At 40.2% G+C, this 18,836-nt stretch overlaps 2 protein-coding genes across 2 annotated transcripts; one reads left to right on the top strand and one right to left on the bottom strand.

Moving 5' to 3' along the window:
- The first annotated feature begins 3,268 nt into the window (after window positions 1-3,268).
- Window positions 3,269-8,906, top strand: LOC145487630 (cytochrome P450 3A24-like). Its single transcript, XM_081466446.1, has 2 exons — window positions 3,269-4,450; window positions 5,719-8,906. The coding sequence occupies exons 1-2, from the start codon at window positions 3,928-3,930 to the stop codon at window positions 6,699-6,701; spliced, it is 1,506 nt and encodes a 501-aa protein (XP_081322572.1). The 5' UTR covers window positions 3,269-3,927; the 3' UTR covers window positions 6,702-8,906.
- Window positions 8,907-8,989: 83 nt separating this feature from the next.
- On the bottom strand, window positions 8,990-18,179 carry LOC145487629 (cytochrome P450 3A24-like). Its single transcript, XM_081466445.1, has 3 exons — window positions 17,848-18,179; window positions 17,094-17,672; window positions 8,990-11,349 (listed from the first exon to the last, which is right to left on the bottom strand). Exons 2-3 carry the CDS (start codon window positions 17,614-17,616, stop codon window positions 10,367-10,369), a joined length of 1,506 nt encoding a protein of 501 aa, XP_081322571.1. The 5' UTR covers window positions 17,617-17,672; window positions 17,848-18,179; the 3' UTR covers window positions 8,990-10,366.
- Between the last annotated feature and the right edge of the window lie 657 nt (window positions 18,180-18,836).

The following is an 18,836-nucleotide window of genomic DNA, read 5'->3' as shown; positions in this document are numbered from 1 at the left end:
TCTTCTAGAATTATTCATTTCAAAGGTGGCTCTGCATGTCAATACACACTTTGTCAATACACATTAAACGTCAAAAAATGTTCGTGCTTTTTGCAAAAGTACATAAAACGAAAAAGAATAAATAAATAAATAAATAAATAAATAAATTATGAAGAAAGCGTGATTATGTCAACAAACGTTAAAAATATTCAAAAATAAGAGAAGATATTCAGGTTTACAAACGAATCGTTAACGATTCCTGAAATAATTTGAAATGTTTCATAATTTCAAATGACGAAGAAAGAAACGATAGAAATTGTTTGATAGTTGTACTGAACACTTCTAGATAAATTCAGTCCAAGCAGCAGAATCTTCAGATCATCAATTCATTTTGAGCGAGGAAATTACTCTTTTAACATACACAATTCATATCAGATGAATTAATTTCCGTGACCTTTCTTAGGAAAAAAGGGAAAAATTCTAAACGTCACGGCTATTCAAGTAAATCGAAGAATGGATCGAGACACTTTTTTAATTTCGTTCGTATCTGAAAATGCTAAGATTTGAAAAGTAGAAATAATTCTCCGGCAACACAAAGTTTGATCGCTGAACTGGAACAATTTTCAACCACCAGTCATTTAATATCGTTTTTTGAGCAAGGGCAAAGCCCTCCAACAGACAATTCACATCATAAATTGAAACTAGGCCTTCGCAAAACTTAGTGCTTAATGCGATTTTGGAGAACAAGGCATTTTAAAATGTTCAGTTCGAATTGTTTGTCCAATTTATATCAAAACAGAATTTGCTATGACTGACATGATCACGTAACCAATAGTTACTATCACCGTTCTTCATTTTTAACATGCAGCGCCACCTTAATAAAATACTCTGCAACGGTTATCACCTAGTAACATGTTTTCAAATGTAGGAGAGTTAGCGATTGCACAACAAATTAGAATTTTCAAAACAGAGCAAAAAATACTCGACTTTGACAAAATATACGTAGTAAGGCATGCACATACTGAACCGATAAAATATAATTTAATTACGTTGGTAATCGCTCGAACAAAGAAATAAGACTCCCCATAATTTGAAAACATGTACAGTAAAAACTCAAAAGTGGTTGAAACCTTTCCATCAAAAATGGCAGAGTTAGGTCAGTCACTACCCAATTTATTTTATTTTTTTTGCGCTCGAACGTCACTCCAACGCAAATATTTCAGCCGAGGAAAAATAAAACAAAATAAAACTTTTGGCAATCAAAACGATTTTGAAATCGATTATATCTTCTCTAGTTTCTAGACTGCCATTTCTTATCGGAGAGATTTCAATTTAACAAAATTCTCAATACTATTCTTAACTTTGTCTTCATCCTCCCTGCTTGAATCCTTTTGATCTCCTTGTGTTTTACTGATTTTCCTGTCTTCAGTCGTTTTCTCCCTGAAAACAATAAAATAGATAAAAATTGCGTAAGGAAACAAAGCCAAGTGTGGAACAAACGAGTAAATGAGGAGTAAAGAATTCACTGTGAATTGTTAAACACGAGAGCGCGTTGACAAGTACAACACAAAGTTTGACAAAGAAGCGCCACTTTCATGAAGAAAACCAAACTCTCGTCGAAAAAATCGCTAAGAACTTAAGCGTCTCCCACGGTTACTGAACTACTCTGTTAGTAAAGCCATGTGGTTGTTCTAAGTTCAACACGAAATGTAAACCGAGTCCCGCGAGTGCACATGGTTGAAATATTACGTGCGAAGGTAGAATGCAAAGAAATTGATACTAACCATTGGCAGAAGTGGGTGTCAAACGACTTCTCGTCCCCAAACGTCGACGCCATTTCTTTTCCAAAGAAAAAATTTGCTTCTCATGTAGAAGCAAATTCTTTAGAAGGAACTTGGAAGTACACATCTTACTCCGACGACAAACATCTTGAACGACAAACAAGCACCTCAGATCAACGATAGTGAATATGCAAACTAAGATGAGACCAATCAACAAACAAATACGCCACGAATTTTTAACAAACAACACCTTTTACACGTTTTCTTATGTTACAACTTTGCATTTCCTTTGTTTATGTGGAGCTCACGTGAACCCGCATGGACAGTATTAACACAAATTGGCATTTTTCAAATACGACTATTATTTTCTACAGTTCTCGGATGCCGCGATCCGTTCAACCTCATTAAAACCAAATAACCGGCGAATGGCCTGTTACAACTTAGTTCAGGAAAAGTAATCAAAAAGCAAGGTTGTCTAAGTCATTATCAAGGCAGAGTCTCAACGAAACAACTCAAGAGTTCCTTTATCGGCCAAAACTTTGCTCATTTCAGACGTAAATAGGTTAATTGGACAGATTCGTAGGGAAAGAAGAGAGTTTGAAATTAAATTGTAGAATTAAATAAAGTTATAGCTATAGCCAGTTGGATTTGGTCTTTGGCGGGAAATGCAAGACTTGTTCACGTGACATAAGTTCTTGAGTAGCCAGTGCCAGTCCCAGGTGTAGAGAGTCGCGCGCTTGCGGATAAATTGCACACAATTTTTGATGAAAAAGAAAGCTTCTGTTTTGCGTATTTTTACATGGAAAGAACTCACTGGGTACCCAAGGGGAAAGCGGGGCGTTGCGAATAGCGGAGAACGTGCGATGAAAGAATAAAGAGCAAGAATAAAAAAAATATCTGGTCTTTGATTACCCTTACATCTTAATAAGTCCATTGTTGCTTCCTGCTTATCTTATCAAAGATTCTGTTGATTTTGCTCTCATTTGCACAAGGTAATCCACTCTTTTTAAAGTCTTCGCGTACTAACCGAGCCTTGAAACCTCTACCCTATTTCAGACCTAAATCTGTGATTTTCCTCTAATTCAGACCTGACCCAAAAATCGATTCCCCATTACAGACCTCTAAAATTACTACACGACCGTAATGTATGACCCCAGCTAACCAGAAATGGCTTCCATTTGCGTAAACATTTGAGAAAGGCTATAAATTTGTCAATGTTGATGCGGAGAAATAGTTCCTTGTAACAAGATACCCAGTGCCAAGTCAGAGTGGCTCTCGGCAGAAGCGCATTCTCACTAAAGAAGAGTGGACAGCCCTTAATGATTTGCGCAGTGATGACAGTATCATAATAACGAAACCCGACAAAGGTAACGGCGTTGTCATCGTCAATAAAGTTGATTACCAGAGTGAAAAAGTTACCCTATCAGACCAAAATGTTCAAAATCTATAACCTTTTTCAGACCAAAAGAGTTAAAAAACCGAACCCTTTGGTGCAGCACGTATCTATTTAGCCCATACAAGGGAGTAACCCCTGGGGGTAAGATTAATTAACTTTAGATGAAATTAAGCTATATTTGTTTTGTGCCGGGTCGGTTAGGTCAGACGGTATGAAAAAGGTGATTTGGAATCTAAATAAATATTCTTTGTAATTGCTCTGAGGTTTCATCAGTGAAAGAAAATCTTTAGAGACATAAGCCATATCACAGCCGGTATAAGAGTCACTAAAAACTAAAATAACGCGACGTTTGAAAAGAAAATGTACGTCACCTCTTGTAGATTACTGATGACGCACTCAGTACAAAGTCTGACAAGACACCGTCACGAATGACTTCACAATCATTCTATTGTCAGTTGTAGTGTAGCATATATATATATTCGATTATCTACTACTGTCACTAGCACTGTCGCTGGCTAGTGAATGTTGTTCTGGCAAAATTACTCCTGAACAGCGGAAAAAGGGTAAGGTACTGCCATCAACAGCAATATCTGTTCCCATAGCCAGTGCGTGACTAAATCGGTTCGTTACTAATGTACTAAATCGGTGCTGACGATTGAAATATAGTGAGGTTGGCATTTGCAATTAAATGCAGACAAAGAGAGTTCTTAATTGAATTCTTCATTCTAGGCTTGCGTGTACAGAGTTGAAATATAGTGATATTAAAAGAGGATGGAATTTTTGGAGCAGACGTCTTTAGAATTCCTCGCTCGTCCTGCTGCCATCACGTCGCTTGTACTCCTGGTAGCATTGTTCCTCTACTGGTATGGAACGCGAGGCTTCGCAGCTCTCAAGATACTCAACGTTCCTGGTCCCAAACCTATTCCGTTCTTCGGAAACCTTCTTGAAGCAAGGAAATATAACGGATTTCATCTCATGCAACTCGACTATCTTAAGAACTACGGGAAAGTTCATACCCTCTGTATGGGGGGTAAACCTTCGCTCGTCGTTGCGGATCCAGAATTGTTGAAGCAGATAATGATCAAAGATTTTCCAAACTTTCGCAATCGTTACATAGTTCAAAGGACGAAAATCTTCGGTGTAAACGTCTTCAGTGCAAAAGACGAAACCTGGAAGCGAATCCGTACCACGCTGACCCCCACGTTCAGCGCCGGAAAGATGAAGCTGATGGTGCCATTGATCGAGAAATCGTGTGACACACTCATGGACAAACTTGAGGAAATTGCTGATTCAGGTGAGCAACGAAATACTTTTCTGCTTTATCTACTTGCTACTTCATCATGTAACACAAAATGACTAACTGATCCTATCTTCCGTAGCCTTTTTTTGGGATGTTACGCAACGCGCCCTCGGGGGCGGAAGCGTGGGAGCGTTGCGTGACCAGCACAGTACGGAGTGGAAATCATCTGCAAACAGTTGCAAAAGTAGTTGATACACTCCTACATTAATGAGGGATAATTCTCCACCAGGCTATCTCGCGTACCCTCTTCCCCGTCACCTTCAAACTTGTTCAATGTTGCTAGCTAAGCAATGTCATGTACAAATCTTAGTAGACTGCGACCAGTCTCTCTTTTCCTCGAAAATCCGAAACAAGTGAGCGTGTGAGCGTGACGTGCGAGGGGCGATGCGCCAGCCGCTAGTGGCGCGGGCGTCGGAAGACAAGTAAAAAGAGAGACTGCTATGGTTTTTGTAAAGCCATTTTTTGCACGAAGTGTAGCAACATTTTTGCAACTGGTTGTAGATAATAGTGCAGTTTTCAAATGTCCTTAAAAAGCTCTTTAAATAGCCTCATAATTTAGTCAAGCGTAACAAAAGCGGAACTGCTGATCACAATACGTTACCCTGGACTGAGCCTGCGATGGAAAACCTGTACCTGGGCAGTGGTTCACTTAAAAAAAAAACACCCGTAACCTTGATGAGTTCTAAACACGAGCCAGCGATATGGTCACATGGTACTGATCAGGGGATTCCTTGCTTAACAAATGTCAATTAAACGGAACTTGAATGCATATCAAAGATGTACGCTATAAACCCGCCCATTTCAATCTCTAAGGGAAAAGCTCGGAAACAAGGTTGTTGCAGAGTGACATTTGACATAAATTTACACGAAGGGGCGTACATACGGACGGACGGAAAATCACGTGAGAAACAATTTCTTTTTTGGTTTGATGGGTTACCAAATTTACTAAGCAATCGGCTCCGCTCACGCGACTTCCGTCGGCGCGCGGGAGCTCCGCTATAATTCAGACAGGCAAATCCATGTAGTCGACGCAAAGCGCGGGAAAACCTGTGCGCGGGTGTCACGATTGGTTTTGGTTTTACTTGTGATTAAACGACAAAATGGCGCGAATCTTTTGAACTATATATGCAAAACCAAAGTAAATGCGAACGACTTTCGTCCTCTTTAGGCGGAAAGCTCGATTTCAATATCACCTGAATTTCTGTAAATCAAAATCAAGACCAATTTTTTATTAATTTGCAGTTACATGTTTTATTTTACAGATCAAAGTGTGAATATGCTGGACTGGTTCAGCAAGCTCACGCTTGAAGTAATTTTATGCACTGCTTTTGGTGTGGACGCCAACATTCAGCTGGGAGAAGACACGGAAATGCTGGAAAGAGCAAAGGCACTGTTCCAAACTCCGATTCTCGTCCGACAGCTAGCCCGCCTGCCATTTGGCGTTTTTTTCCTTCGACTGATGGCATCTCTATCCGGCGACAAACTGCTATATTTTCAAGGTGTTGCGAGAGAGATCATAAAATCCCGGCGCCAGCAGGGGCTGACGGGACGGAAAGACCTGCTCCATCTCATGATGATCGCCAACGAAGAGACCACTGTGGAAGGGGTCAGCAAACTTTCCGATGAAGAGATTGTAGCGCAAGCAATCCTCTTCCTTCTGGCTGGTTACGAAACGTCAAGCAACACGTTGTCGTTCACTCTGTACCACTTGGCTGTGAATCCAGATGTGCAAGACAAGCTGAGGAAAGAGATCACGGAAGCCATGGAGTCCAATGCCAAGATGCCATTGTACGAAGTGGCGCAGAGTATCGAGTACCTTGATTGCGTCATCATGGAGGCTCAACGTCTGTATCCAGCGACTGTACAAGTCAACCGAGAATGCCGTGAAGATTATGACCTGAATGGAATCCACATTCCCGCAGGAATGGAGATAGTGATTCCCTTATACGCCCTCCACCATGACCCTGATGCATGGCAAGACCCCGAGAAATTCGACCCCGAGAGATTTCGCGGCCCCGCCAAGGACGCTCGCCATGCCTTTCAGTTCCTACCGTTTGGTGCTGGGCCAAGGAACTGCATCGGGATGAGGTTCGCCCTGATGGAGATCAAGATCGCCTTGATTAGAGTCTTGACGAAGTATAAGTTCGTGCAGTCACCAGAGACACAAGTACCGCTAATTATACACCCTGGTGCTAGTCTGAGTGCAAAAGATGGCGTTAGGGTTCGGGTGGAAACTGTAATTTAAGGTGGCCGAACACAGTTTTCGTGCGCGCTTTTGCTGATGCAATTGAGCGCGCGCACAAAGATTGCAAAGAGCGATCATTTTATTTACTCAACACCCGCACCATCTGTGTTATTTTTTCTCTATTATTGAACGCAGTGTATTGATGGCTTTAGTCTTTTATTGCAAAGATATGTTAGAAAAGGTAACGACGCAAAGAAACCAGCAATTCTCAGCTTTCTCTTTGTTACCGAAAGAACCCAGTTAAATGCAGCGCATGCGTAGTTGCTCGAAAAATTGAGACCGATTGCTTTTGCAGAAACATGCGAATTTCTGACGATCCAGTCGTTAGAATTTCAAGAAATTTGGCAAAAAAATAGTTCAGAAACCACGTGAATGATCTATCGCAAAAATTCTGAATTTTGACATAGGGAATTTTTAATAATACAGAACATGCGGTGAAAACGATTTACGGCGAATTACGAAAATCGCCTATGTCAAAATTTTATTAGAACAGTGTTGAAAGAAGGGATTTAATGTCAATTCGTAGTGGGCAAAAGATGAAAAAAATCTAACGACTGGATTTTTTTAAAATAAACAAAAACCATTTTTTAAGCCTTGTTTTTAACCAGCCCCGTTGCCATGGCAACAGCACACACCTTAGCCAAAATGCGAGAATAAACTTTTCTGTGGTTAACCTTGACTCTTGCAAAAAACGAGCGCCAAAGCATAAATAGCTTAAAAGTAATGGTGAATTAGGCATAGGCTCTTGAAAACTGTGTTCGGCCACCTTAAGCTGAATAAGTTAGTGTAATCTAAGTTAGTGTAGTGTAATAAGTTAGTGTAAATATATTTCATATCAGGTATGACAGTGGAGTGGACAGTGGAGTGGACAGTGGAGTGGACAGTGGAGTGGACAGTGGAGCTCAGTTGGGAAATAACGCACCTATAGAACTAAGACAAGCAACTTCATCAACCGAGTTCAAGACTAAACTAAGTCACCACAGTTTTAAGTAAATTTTTTCTACACAGCCTTCATGAAAAGCAGTACCTTGCAATCAGTCGACCCTATCGCCTGAAGAAGACTGGCAGTAAGCAGTCGAAACGTCGCGATCTACATCTCAAGTGACTACATCGTGAGACAAACGATAATACACTTTATTATAGTACCTTTTTTTATTTTTTGGAGGAATTTATATTCTGTTTTTGACGTCAGGGAGATAGGTAGCTAGCCAATTATCATAAATAGACTGATGGAAACCCGTGTATAAAGAAAGTTATCGTATCGTATACATATCGCATATGAACCCAAAGATAAAAAAATATGATTTTCCGCTCAAATTTAATTGGTCCGATTTATTTAATTAGTAAAGAGGCGAAGCTGTTAGCGACAAGGCGATGACAGGAGGAGAAGTCTAATAAAACCATTTTTTTGCCTGCGAGCAGGCTCACATATTCCGCGCTCGTTAATGTCGAGGATGTAATGTTGCTAGTTAAGTAAATACACCCACCTATGGAAACGGCAAAAGATTCTTAAATTATTCTTTTCAAAGTTCGTGATCCTTACTTAAAAATTCTGCTTTCTTCCGTAATTTCTTCGTTGCACTAAGTGACGGAAAACAGCGAGAACCTCCCCATAAAAGGAACGTACTTGGCCCCAGTGCGAATATCGAACAAAAAAATTATGAAGAGCAATTTGTACAAAGGTATAAGGTTCAATTTCTAAAATGAATATATATAAAAACAACGCAGCTAAAGCGAAATTCAAAAAAAAAAAGACAACACACAGTTCAGTTTGAATAAAATCCGAGTGAGAGTAAGAAACTCCGAACGTGGTTAAATGAAGAATGACCGGAAAAACGGTAAATCCTCTCCTAACACGTTTTCGTTGTCAATGTCTAGGTCATTGCCACTCTTATTGCCACTGTCAGACTTTTAGTGTAACCGTCGCTATCTTTAATGTCACTACTCCTGTCGATGCCATTGTCATTCCTCGCTATCTCGGACATTGTCATTGTCACCTCCACGTACACTGCCCCTCTCTCTGTCTCTCTGTCTCTCTCTCTGTGGTCACTACCATTGTCACTGTCATTGTCTTGTCAATGTCACTGTTGCTGTTGATGACACTCCCATTGTCACTGTTTGTAGCCGACACTTTGTCTCTCTCACTGTCACTGCCTCTGTCACTGTCATCATCTTTGTTACTCTGAAATTGCCTGTTCGATCTTATAAGCTTCCTTGGTCAATTCTACAAATAAAGTCAAATGCAGACGTCTGGTCAGAGTGTAATTAATAACTAAATCACCGTTGTTTTAAGAACCCTATGCGGATAACGGCCATGACATGTTTGAGTAAAAATTCATAAAGGAGCTTAAGGACTCCTTTTGGTCGTCTTGTTGCTAGATTCCGTTGTCGAGAGTTGTCTGTTTTCAGTAAGAGGAAGTGCATGGATCAATGGCCAGGGCTGTCATCCACCAAGTATCGCATTTGTAGGCAGATCAGCGGGCTAAATGAAGAATTAGTTTCCTTCATGTTCGGTAAAAATATTTGATCTGTCACACAGCTTCATTTAAGTTCAACAATTCTGTCTGTGCATCGTAAGGAAGGTCGTATTTTTAACTTTCTTCTCGGTGTTTGGATATCCCGATGAGACTCTGTCTCTCGTGTTCGATATATTACATCAAAAACAAAAGACCGTGTTTGATCACATTCCAAACATCGACAGGAGAGTTGAAAATAAGACGCGCAGGGGAGTATTTTTAACGAACTTCGAAGTGTTCGGAAATGTGGTTTAACACGGTCCTGATTGATATATCTTCTCAATCGAAACTAAAACTGAGGGGAAAACAGAGAAATAAAATCGTAAAATCTATGCGAATTGAGATCCGACATCCAAACACCGAAAAGAGAGTTGAAAATACGACGTACAGGGGAGTATTTTTGACGAACTTCGAGGTATTTAGAAATACGGTTAAACACGGTCCTGATTGATATATCTTCTCAATCGAAACTAAAACTAAGGAGAAAACGGAGAAATAAAATCGTAAAAAGCTATGCGAATTAAGATCAGATATTCACATGAAACATCGTGACGGTCATGATTTCCTATGTTAACACCTGTCGAATTATTCATGAGTTTTGAGAAGGCGTTTGGGGGAGGGGGAGGATTCTTTAAACCTCAGCAGCATATTCCTGGCGTTTTATATAAGCTTACTGTTGCTCTAGCTCATTTATGAAGCCGAGATTAGTATATTTTGGATGTCACATTATAATGTTTTAAGCTGACCAAAGAGGTCAAAATAATCAAGGTAATAAGATAACGTGCGTTTATAAATAAACTTTATTTCTGACGAAAAGGCGCGACTTTTACACAACACTGCCTAAACAATAAATTATTCTCCAAGACAAAACTATGTCAGGTAACTTGGTAATCGTGTTTTCTTACATTACACTAACGAAAAAGTAGTTCAATGCTAAGCTTCTCTCGAAAAGGGGCTTGGCTTGTCCTACTTTCCTCACCTCCTGCTGAATTTGAATTTTAGCTTTACAAGGAGAGACAGGCATTTCTTTTTAACAGCTGTAGCTTTCTAGGAATATATGTTAGACCACTATGAAAATGTGTTTTTATCTTTCAGTTTGCACCTTCGCAAATCATTTTTTTATGCATAGATTACACTAACTGATTCAGTTTAAATTACAGTTTCCACCCGAACTCTAACGCCGCCTTTTGCACTCAGGGTACCGCCAGGGTGTATAATCAGCGGTACTTGTGTCTCCGGTGACTGCACAAACTTATACTTCGTCAAAATTCTCACCAGTGCGATCTTGATCTCCATCAGGGCGAACCTCATCCCGATGCAGTTCCTGGGCCCAGCACCAAACGGTAGGAACTGAAAGGCATGGCGAGCGTCCTTGGCGGGGCCGCGAAATCTCTCGGGGTCGAATTTCTCGGGGTCTTGCCATGCATCAGGGTCATGGTGGAGAGCATATATTGGAATCACTATCTCCGTTCCAGCTGGAATGTGGATTCCATTCAGGTCATAATCTTCAGAGCATTCTCTGTTGACTTGTGCAGCCGGCGGATACAGGCGTTGAGCCTCCATGATGACGCAATCAAGGTACTCGATACTCTGCGCCACTTCGTACAATGGCATCTTGGCATTGGACTCCATGGCTTCCGTGATCTCTTTCCTCAGCTTGTCTTGCACATCTGGATTCACGGCCAAGTAGTACAGAGTGAACGACAACGTGTTGCTTGACGTTTCGTAACCAGCCAGAAGGAAGAGGATTGCTTGGGCTACAATCTCTTCATCAGAAAGTTTGCTGACTCCTTCCACAGTGGTCTCTTCGTTGGCGATCATCATGAGATGGAGCAAGTCTTTCCGTCCTGTCAGCCCCTGCTGGCGACGGGATTTTATGATCTCTTTCGCAACACCTTGAAAATAAAGCGGTTTGTTGCCGGATAGATATGCCATCAGCTTAAGGAATGCTTTGCCAAATGGCAGGCGGGCTAACTGTCGGAGGATACCCGGGGTTTGGAACAGTGCTTTCGCATTCTCCAACATTTCCGTATTTTCTCCCAGCTGAATGTTGGCGTCCACACCAAAAGCAGTGCATAAAATCACTTCGAGCGTGAGCTTGCTGAACCAGTCCAACATATCCACTCTTTGATCTGTAAAATAAAACATGTATGTTACAACAAATTAATAAATTTAGTATTTTTTTCAGCAGTTTTCGCTGTGAAGGAATGTTTTGGGGGTATGGTTTCTGCATGGTAATCTTCAATTCGGTATGTTTTTTTCTAGAAGAAGCTACTTTTATCACCATTATCGATAAGACCATCAACAGAAACGCTCCCAATGCCTTTAACACCGTTTCACTAGCAACGACCAGGGATGTTGGAATCCTTCCAGATTTATGTTATTTATGTTGTAATATGTCAGTATGTTACACCAAACATGTAGTGACTGAACCAAAACAACATTCAATACTTGATCACGGCAACACAACTGTGTAGATCACATTAAAATGACCCTTTTGGTCATATTTTACATCAGAAACCAAGCAACAGGGTAAACAAATATCAGCTGTATTCAAACAAACAAGATACAGAAGAGATAATTTGCATATAGACCACCACACTTGTGGCAACCTTTCCTGGCTGTCAAGTACAGTAAAAACCCACGAGCAAGAACCTGCATTTTCCCAAGTTAGGCTAAACAGGCTCTTACATAAATGGTATCCAACAAACATTTAGACTCCTTAGGTTCTTAAATGGGTTCTTATTTTCTTAAGAAAATAATTTCAGTTAAGCTTTCAAATTTAGTGGTTTTCAGCTTATTCCTTTAATCAAATTACCTATAAGTTACCTATGGTTTAGAAAATAAGAACTTGTTTGAAATTTTAGGCTAAACAGGTTCTTGTACAGAGGGGCTCTAACTGGCAAATTTTAGCCTAGCAGGGTCTTAAAATCTAAGTTCTTACTGGAGGGTTTTTACTTTGTACAGTATTTAAGCTATAGAACACTTTTTCCGTGTTTGCATAGCCTCATCTAAACACGAGAAGGGTTCGGAGAATTCGAGACAGTTATATATACAAACCCGAGACGTAGTCGAGGGTTTGCATAACTTTCGAGAATTCTCCCAACCCCCGAGTGTTTAGATGAGGCTATATAAACACGGAAAAAGTACCCTATTGCTTTTATAAAATAATTCTCAAAAATACGCGCGACTCTTAAACGTCACAACCATGTTTACATACCCTCATCTTAACACACCTATCGACCAGTGAGAGCGCGCGTAGTAGCTCAGTTATTTTATAAACCATAATTTAAACGTTTGATAAAAGACATCTAATGAATTGTTTAAAACAGAAGAAACACAAGTACCAGATCATGCAACTAAATTCATAATAATTGTCATGGTAATTGCCCCCGCAGGGTTTTGGCCCAGAGGTCAAATCCCGAGGAGGCACCCTAGGATTCACCGCATGTATACATATAAAAGTAAGAAATGTGTTGGTAGTATGTGAAGCGTTCTCTACTTTGATGAAAGTAGGCGCGCACTGTGGTCTCGGGTAATGTGGGGCAAGGAACGCGGGCTCACAAAACGGCTGGAATGGTGTCGGGTACATGAAATTCTTGATTTCTATGGGTGGCCATTCGTTTCAAAATTACGACAGGGTATACGCGGGTTTTTCTGCCGCGTATACTTGTTTATATACGTTACGTATGGGCTTTAAGCTCATATATACGACCATTTAGATCGCATATATACGCATTTTTAAAGGGCCACATATTTGCGTAAATTCAAGCGCGGGGATATGCGAAATAAATGCCCAAATATACGCGTTCTACAAGGTCCCATATATACGCGTGCTAAAATGCGCGTATATGCGGGTCTCGTAAATTACGTCTTATATCCCAGCACGAAATGTGCCTTTTAAGAGAATGGCTGTTCGTGTATGATAGCAATGAAAATTACTTTAACTAGGAATCGTCAATATGGCGGCAGTGGCGAAATGGCTTGTCTTGGTCTATCTGCTATTTAATGTGTTACTGCAGCTCCCCCAGTGAATGAACTTCTAGAAACAGTTATGCGTGTTTTGAATGACTGTTCAAGATTTTATCCTCACGCTAATCGTAACATGGCAGAGAACTTGATCGTTCAGCGTGAAGTTGCTGTGGATTCTGTTCACCGTTTAGGACAGAGGTGCCCAAGCGAATGCTGAGAGAATTCTGCCCCTTGAATTGCTGGTGAGACAAATTCAATACTTGCTACATAGATGGGAAATGTTTGCAGTTCAGTTTTGAACTTGAGTAATCCCAAACTACATAAAGCATAAGCAGTGGAAAACATTTTTATAGAGAAAAATTGATATTTAGGTTAACTTTTAATCCGGGTTAGCATTAATCGGCTTTCGAACAACCCGGCCCTGATGACTCGAGAAATAAGACTGACGTGGGTTTTCCAATTCTGGTATCAGTATCATGCAGGGTCATTTGCGAAGTATGTTCATCATCAGCGTGTAAGGGAAAGTTTTTTTCAAACTGACCCAGCAGGGTCTGATTTGAGGTGGTTCATTACCATCACAAGGCCTGTTGACAGTGTCCGGGGACCTAATTCTCTCTGGCACATTGATGGACTACACTGCCTTATCAGTTGGAGGTTTGTAATACATGGTGGTTTTGACAGGGCTTTAGACTTTAAGTTGTGCAACAAACAATTCTGCTGCGACTGGGCTCGCTCTGTTCTTAGCTGCTGTGCAAAGTTATGGATTGCCCTCTAGAGTGTGTTCAGACGAAGGGGATGAAAATTTAGATGTAGGGAGAGCTATGCTATGGCACAGGACATTTAATAGGGGAAGCAAAATTGCTGGGTTGTCTGTACACAACCAGTGAATTGAGCGTCTCTGGAGAGAAGTCTTCATTGGAGTCGGTCAGTTCTACTACACTCTGTTCTACCAGATGGAAGAAAATGGCATCCTGGAATCGACCAACATAATCGATCTGTTCTGTTTGTATTACATATTTCTTTCCAGAATTAACAACCAGTTAAACCTTCTAGTTGAGGCATGGAATAACCATGCTGTAGGCACAACCAATATGGGTAAACGCAGTGATTTTAAAAGATATATGTAACACTGGAAATACTAGCTGTCAGGGACACATTTGATGATAACACCCAACCAGATGAAATATCTGGTGAAGACCCAATAGGACTTACACTAAAATCACAGTCTGTTTCCAAAAACTCCCCTTGAGGTATTGATATATCATAGGCTGGAAGACCCACTCTTCCATTAGAGGCTGATACAGTTGGCAAGGCCCTAATGGGAGTACACTGAGGTGCATGAAATTGCTCTTAAGCCAAACATTTCCCGTCTAAGTAGTAAGTATTGCATTTGTCTCACCAGCGATTCTAGAGGCCGTATCCTGTCAGCATTCGCCTTGGTACCTCTGTCCAATGAGTCAACTAAAGGATTAGCCTGCGTAGCTTGGCGGTTTAGCAATTTTTTAAGCAATTTGAGCGCGAGCGCAAAAAGCGACAAAGCCGCGAAAACGAGCAGGAACCCCCAGGCTCCTCGTGGCTACGCCGCATTTGGCGTTCGTTATCGCGGCTTCGCCGCTTTCTTAGCGCGTTCAAATTGCCTAAAAACCGTCAAGCTACGCAGGCCACTAAATGATGTACAGAGTAATCCACAGCAACTTCACGACGATTAGCGTTAGGATGAAATATTGAACTGTCCTTCAAAACACGCATAACTTTTTCTACACGATTCTTCACGATTCCTAGTTAAAGTAATTTTCATTGCTATCATACACGAATAGTCATTCTCTTAAAAGGCACATTTCGTGCTGGCATATAAGACTTAATTTACGAGACCCGCATATACGCGCATTTTAGCACGCGTATATATGGGTCCTTGTAGGACGCGTATATTTGGACATTTATTTCGCATATCTCCGCGCTTGAATTTACGCAAATATGTGGCCCTTTAAAAATGCGTATATACGCGATCTAAATTGTTGTATATATGAGCTTAAAGCCCATACGTAACGTATGTAAACAAGTATACGCGGCAGAAAAACCCGCGTATACCCTGTCGTAATTTTGAAACGAATGGCCAACCATAGATTTCAAGGTTTTAGTAGCCACGAGTTCGCGTTTCGCCATCTTCTAGCAGCATTTCAAGGTTCTTGTAACCACGAGTTCGCGTTTCGCCATCTTCGAGCAGCATTTCAAGGTCAAAAAATACTCTCCAATTATAATATGCAGCAATATGGCCTGCATGACGATTTTAGCGCGATCAAATGAATTCGCTTCGAAATGGCCGAGATTCTCATCTAGGTCAAATTGAAAACGATTTCAAAGATGCTGAAGATGGATTTTGGGAGAAAAACAACTCAGAAGGTATCGTAAGAAATTCTGAGGTAAACTAGAAATTCGAGGTCAGTGTTAAATACCCTTCCGATCGCCAGTTTTACCTTTGGCATCTCGGTTATTCGGATTGCTTATTTGTATTGAGTAATCCTACGTGGCGTAGAGCTCATGTGACGGTTGGGTGACTTTGCAACGATCCAAATGTAAATGCAATTGTTTTGCAGCGTTTTCGTTGAGGTCAAAAAGTTTTACTCTAATTTGCATACATGGTGACTGTAACGCGATACTTCTGTTTACGTCTCGGGAAAAAAATCGACCTCCGCTCTGCTTTCGAGATACGTTTGCTCGTTTATCAAGACAAATGGTTTGTTTCAGTATCAAATTGTAACAGCAGAGTAGTTTGACTTAATTTTTTGTTTCGCTATAGATTTTTAACCTTTTTTCGCTATAAAGTTCTACTGAGTGAAATTTTTGTAAAAGAAATCAGTATCAGTTTCCATGAAGGCAATGCAACCTTTTTGCGTCCATTCTAACGAAATATGGTAAACTGCTCTGCTGTAAATGCTTCGTGAGAGTATTATGTAAAGAATATCATGTGATAGAATGAGTTAAACAGAATGTGTTGGTTTAGTGAACTTAGTTGATTGTTTGGATCATATTCATGGTAAGATGCCTAAGTTACTGGAACAGTATGAGTGATATAGTTTACCAAAATAAAAAATAAAATATTTAGTTCATACAGAAATATTCAATATTATTGTTTTCAATCAGCAGAAATAAAAGAAAGCGGGGGCAGATTTAGTGATAACTATTACCAGTTTTATTAAATTCTTACATGAGAGCTTTGCAAATATACTTCTCTAATATGTTTCAGTGATGTGCTTTTTGTGTCTTTCAAGAATAAAAATTTGCTGGAATTCATGCTTGAATATTGAACTGAATACAGAAAACTCCCTCTGAAAGAACTTGCTTAAAAATATTATCTATCTGACCACCTTCCTCTTTAAGCTGCTTGTGAATTGTGTTTTTTCATTTGGTTGTGATTTGAATCTGTTGTGAATGGATCATTAAAGATGCAGACATGGCTAAATAGCTGGTGATTAAAAGGTGGGGGACACAAACTACTTCTTGTAGTGCCATTTAGGAGTTTTGAGTTTATTTACATTGAATTACAACCGGCATCAACTGGAACAAGAAAAAGGATTCCCATGTGCATTCCTTTTTTTTTCGTTCTGTGTCATTCCCTTCAATTCTCTTCAACTCTCTTCAGTCCACACGGGTTGTACCTTCACCTTAAGCTTCTTTGGGACGTTAGGAGTTCCGTTGGGAATTTCTTTGGGGCGTTAGGAGTTCCGTTGGGAGTTTCTTTGGGGCGTTGGGAGTTTTTTTAGGGGGAGCGTTGCGTGACATCCCCGAAGCATGCAAAGGCAGATTACGGTACTAATGTCGCTATGTAACTATCGATCAGTTAGTCATTTTGCTTTACATGGTGAAGGTAAAAGCAGATAAAGCTGAAAAGTGTTTCGTTACTCGCCTGAATCAGCAATTTTCCCAAGTTTGTCCATGAGCGTGTCACACGACTTCTCAATCAATGGCACCATCAGCTTCATCTTTCCGGCGCTAAAGGTGGGCGTCAGCGTGTTACGGATTCGCTTCCAGGTTTCGTCCCTTGCATTTAAGACCCCTTTGTCGAAGACACCCTCCCTTTGAATTATGTAGCGATTGCGAAAGTTTGGAAAGTCTTTGATCATTATCTGCTTCAACAACTCTGGATCTGCAACGACGAGCGAAGGTTTGCCCCCCATACAGAGGGTATAAACTTTCCCGTACTTCTTAAGGTAGTCGAGATGCATGAGATGCAGACCATCATATTTCCTCGCTTCAAGAAAGTTCCCGATGAACGGAATAGGTTTGGGACCAGGGACGTTGAGTATCTTGAGAGCTGCGAAGCCTCGCGTTCCATACCAGTAGAGAAACAACGCTACCAGGAGTACAAGCGACGCGATGGCAGCAGGATGAGCGAGGAATTCCAAAGACGTCTGCTCCAAAACCTCCATCCTCTTTTAATATCAGTATTGTTCAAATCTGCACAGTGTACTCTGTAGACGCAAGCCTAAAATGAAGAATTCAGCTGAGACCTCTCTTTGTTTACATTCAAATATCAAATTGCCCAAGCAAACCTCACAAAATTTCAATCGTTGATACCGACTTAGTACATTATAGTAACGAACTACCGATTCAGTACACTAGCTGTGTGAACATAATTGCTGCTGATGGTAGTAACGTACCCTTTTCCCGCTGCTCTCAGTAGAGAAATTTGCCAGAACAACATTCACGAGCCAGCGACGGTTGTAGCGACAGTAGTAGAAATCGTAGTAGCTAATCGATTTATATATGCTACAGTAGGACAATTGTGAAATTAGCCGTGACGCGTTATTGAACTTTGTACTGCTGCATCATCAAGAGGTGACGTACATCTTATTCTCATACGATCACGTTATTTTGATGTTGGAACAGTTTATTTTATTTACCATAATCAAAAAAGTACATATTGAATAGTGCTACATATAAAATTGCTTTGGGAGGAAGACTAAAGAAACCCTTACAGGCTTTTTACAAAGTAGTCTCCCTTTACGTTGCTTAGTTCTAAATAAAAACCATATATTCATTCAGAAGGTAACAGTGAAATCAGCATTTTACAGATAATTACAATAAAATTATCTGATCTCATACATGTAATTTTAGAAAACAGCCCTAAGAAAATATGCGCGCTGATTGGTTAAAAATCGTGTTTCTATAACTCGATTGAAACACAGAACTAGCACGAGCTGTCGACGTAATGATGGCGCGAGCAAAGAGAATTTACATTTTGATAATCAAAGTTAACAATTTGTTTTCCTTTTTTTTCGTCGCGGTGTTTTCTAAAAGAAATAGAAAACATGTTCTCCATGTTTCTATCGAGTTATAGAAACACTCGTGAAAGTTTGGGAGAACTCGAAAAAGCTGTGGAAACGCTTGCCTGCGGCTCGTGTTCCCACTGACAACATTTCTCGTTCTCCCAAACTTCTTCTTGTTTCTATAAGTTAATAGAAACACGATACGTGTTTTCTATTTCTTACACATAAATAAATTTTAATTGTATTTCTATTGAACTATCCCTAGTCTATGATTGGATCAACTGTTTCAATCTCCTGTTGAATAGTTTTATAGGTGAAGAATTTTTTATATTTAAGGGTATTCTATTCCAGATTTCAATTATCTTGTTTCTTGTAGAGAA

The sequence above is a fragment of the Orbicella franksi genome, chromosome 5 (genome assembly GCF_964199315.1).
Source record: "Orbicella franksi chromosome 5, jaOrbFran1.1, whole genome shotgun sequence".
Classification (NCBI taxonomy): domain Eukaryota; kingdom Metazoa; phylum Cnidaria; class Anthozoa; order Scleractinia; family Merulinidae; genus Orbicella; species Orbicella franksi.
The sequence above is the reverse complement of the archived record's forward strand: the minus strand, read 5'-3'. Positions and strand labels throughout refer to the sequence as shown.

Excerpts from the sequence above, each read along its gene's own strand:
- LOC145487630 (XM_081466446.1), top strand. The coding sequence starts at position 3,928 with ATGGAATTTTTGGAGCAGACGTCTTTAGAATTCCTCGCTCGTCCTGCT. Across the intron at positions 4,451-5,718 it reads TGAGGAAATTGCTGATTCAG|ATCAAAGTGTGAATATGCTG; the intron begins GTGAGCAACGAA and ends TTTATTTTACAG.
- LOC145487629 (XM_081466445.1), bottom strand. The coding sequence starts at position 17,616 with ATGGAGGTTTTGGAGCAGACGTCTTTGGAATTCCTCGCTCATCCTGCT. Across the intron at positions 11,350-17,093 it reads TGGGAAAATTGCTGATTCAG|ATCAAAGAGTGGATATGTTG; the intron begins GCGAGTAACGAA and ends TTTATTTTACAG.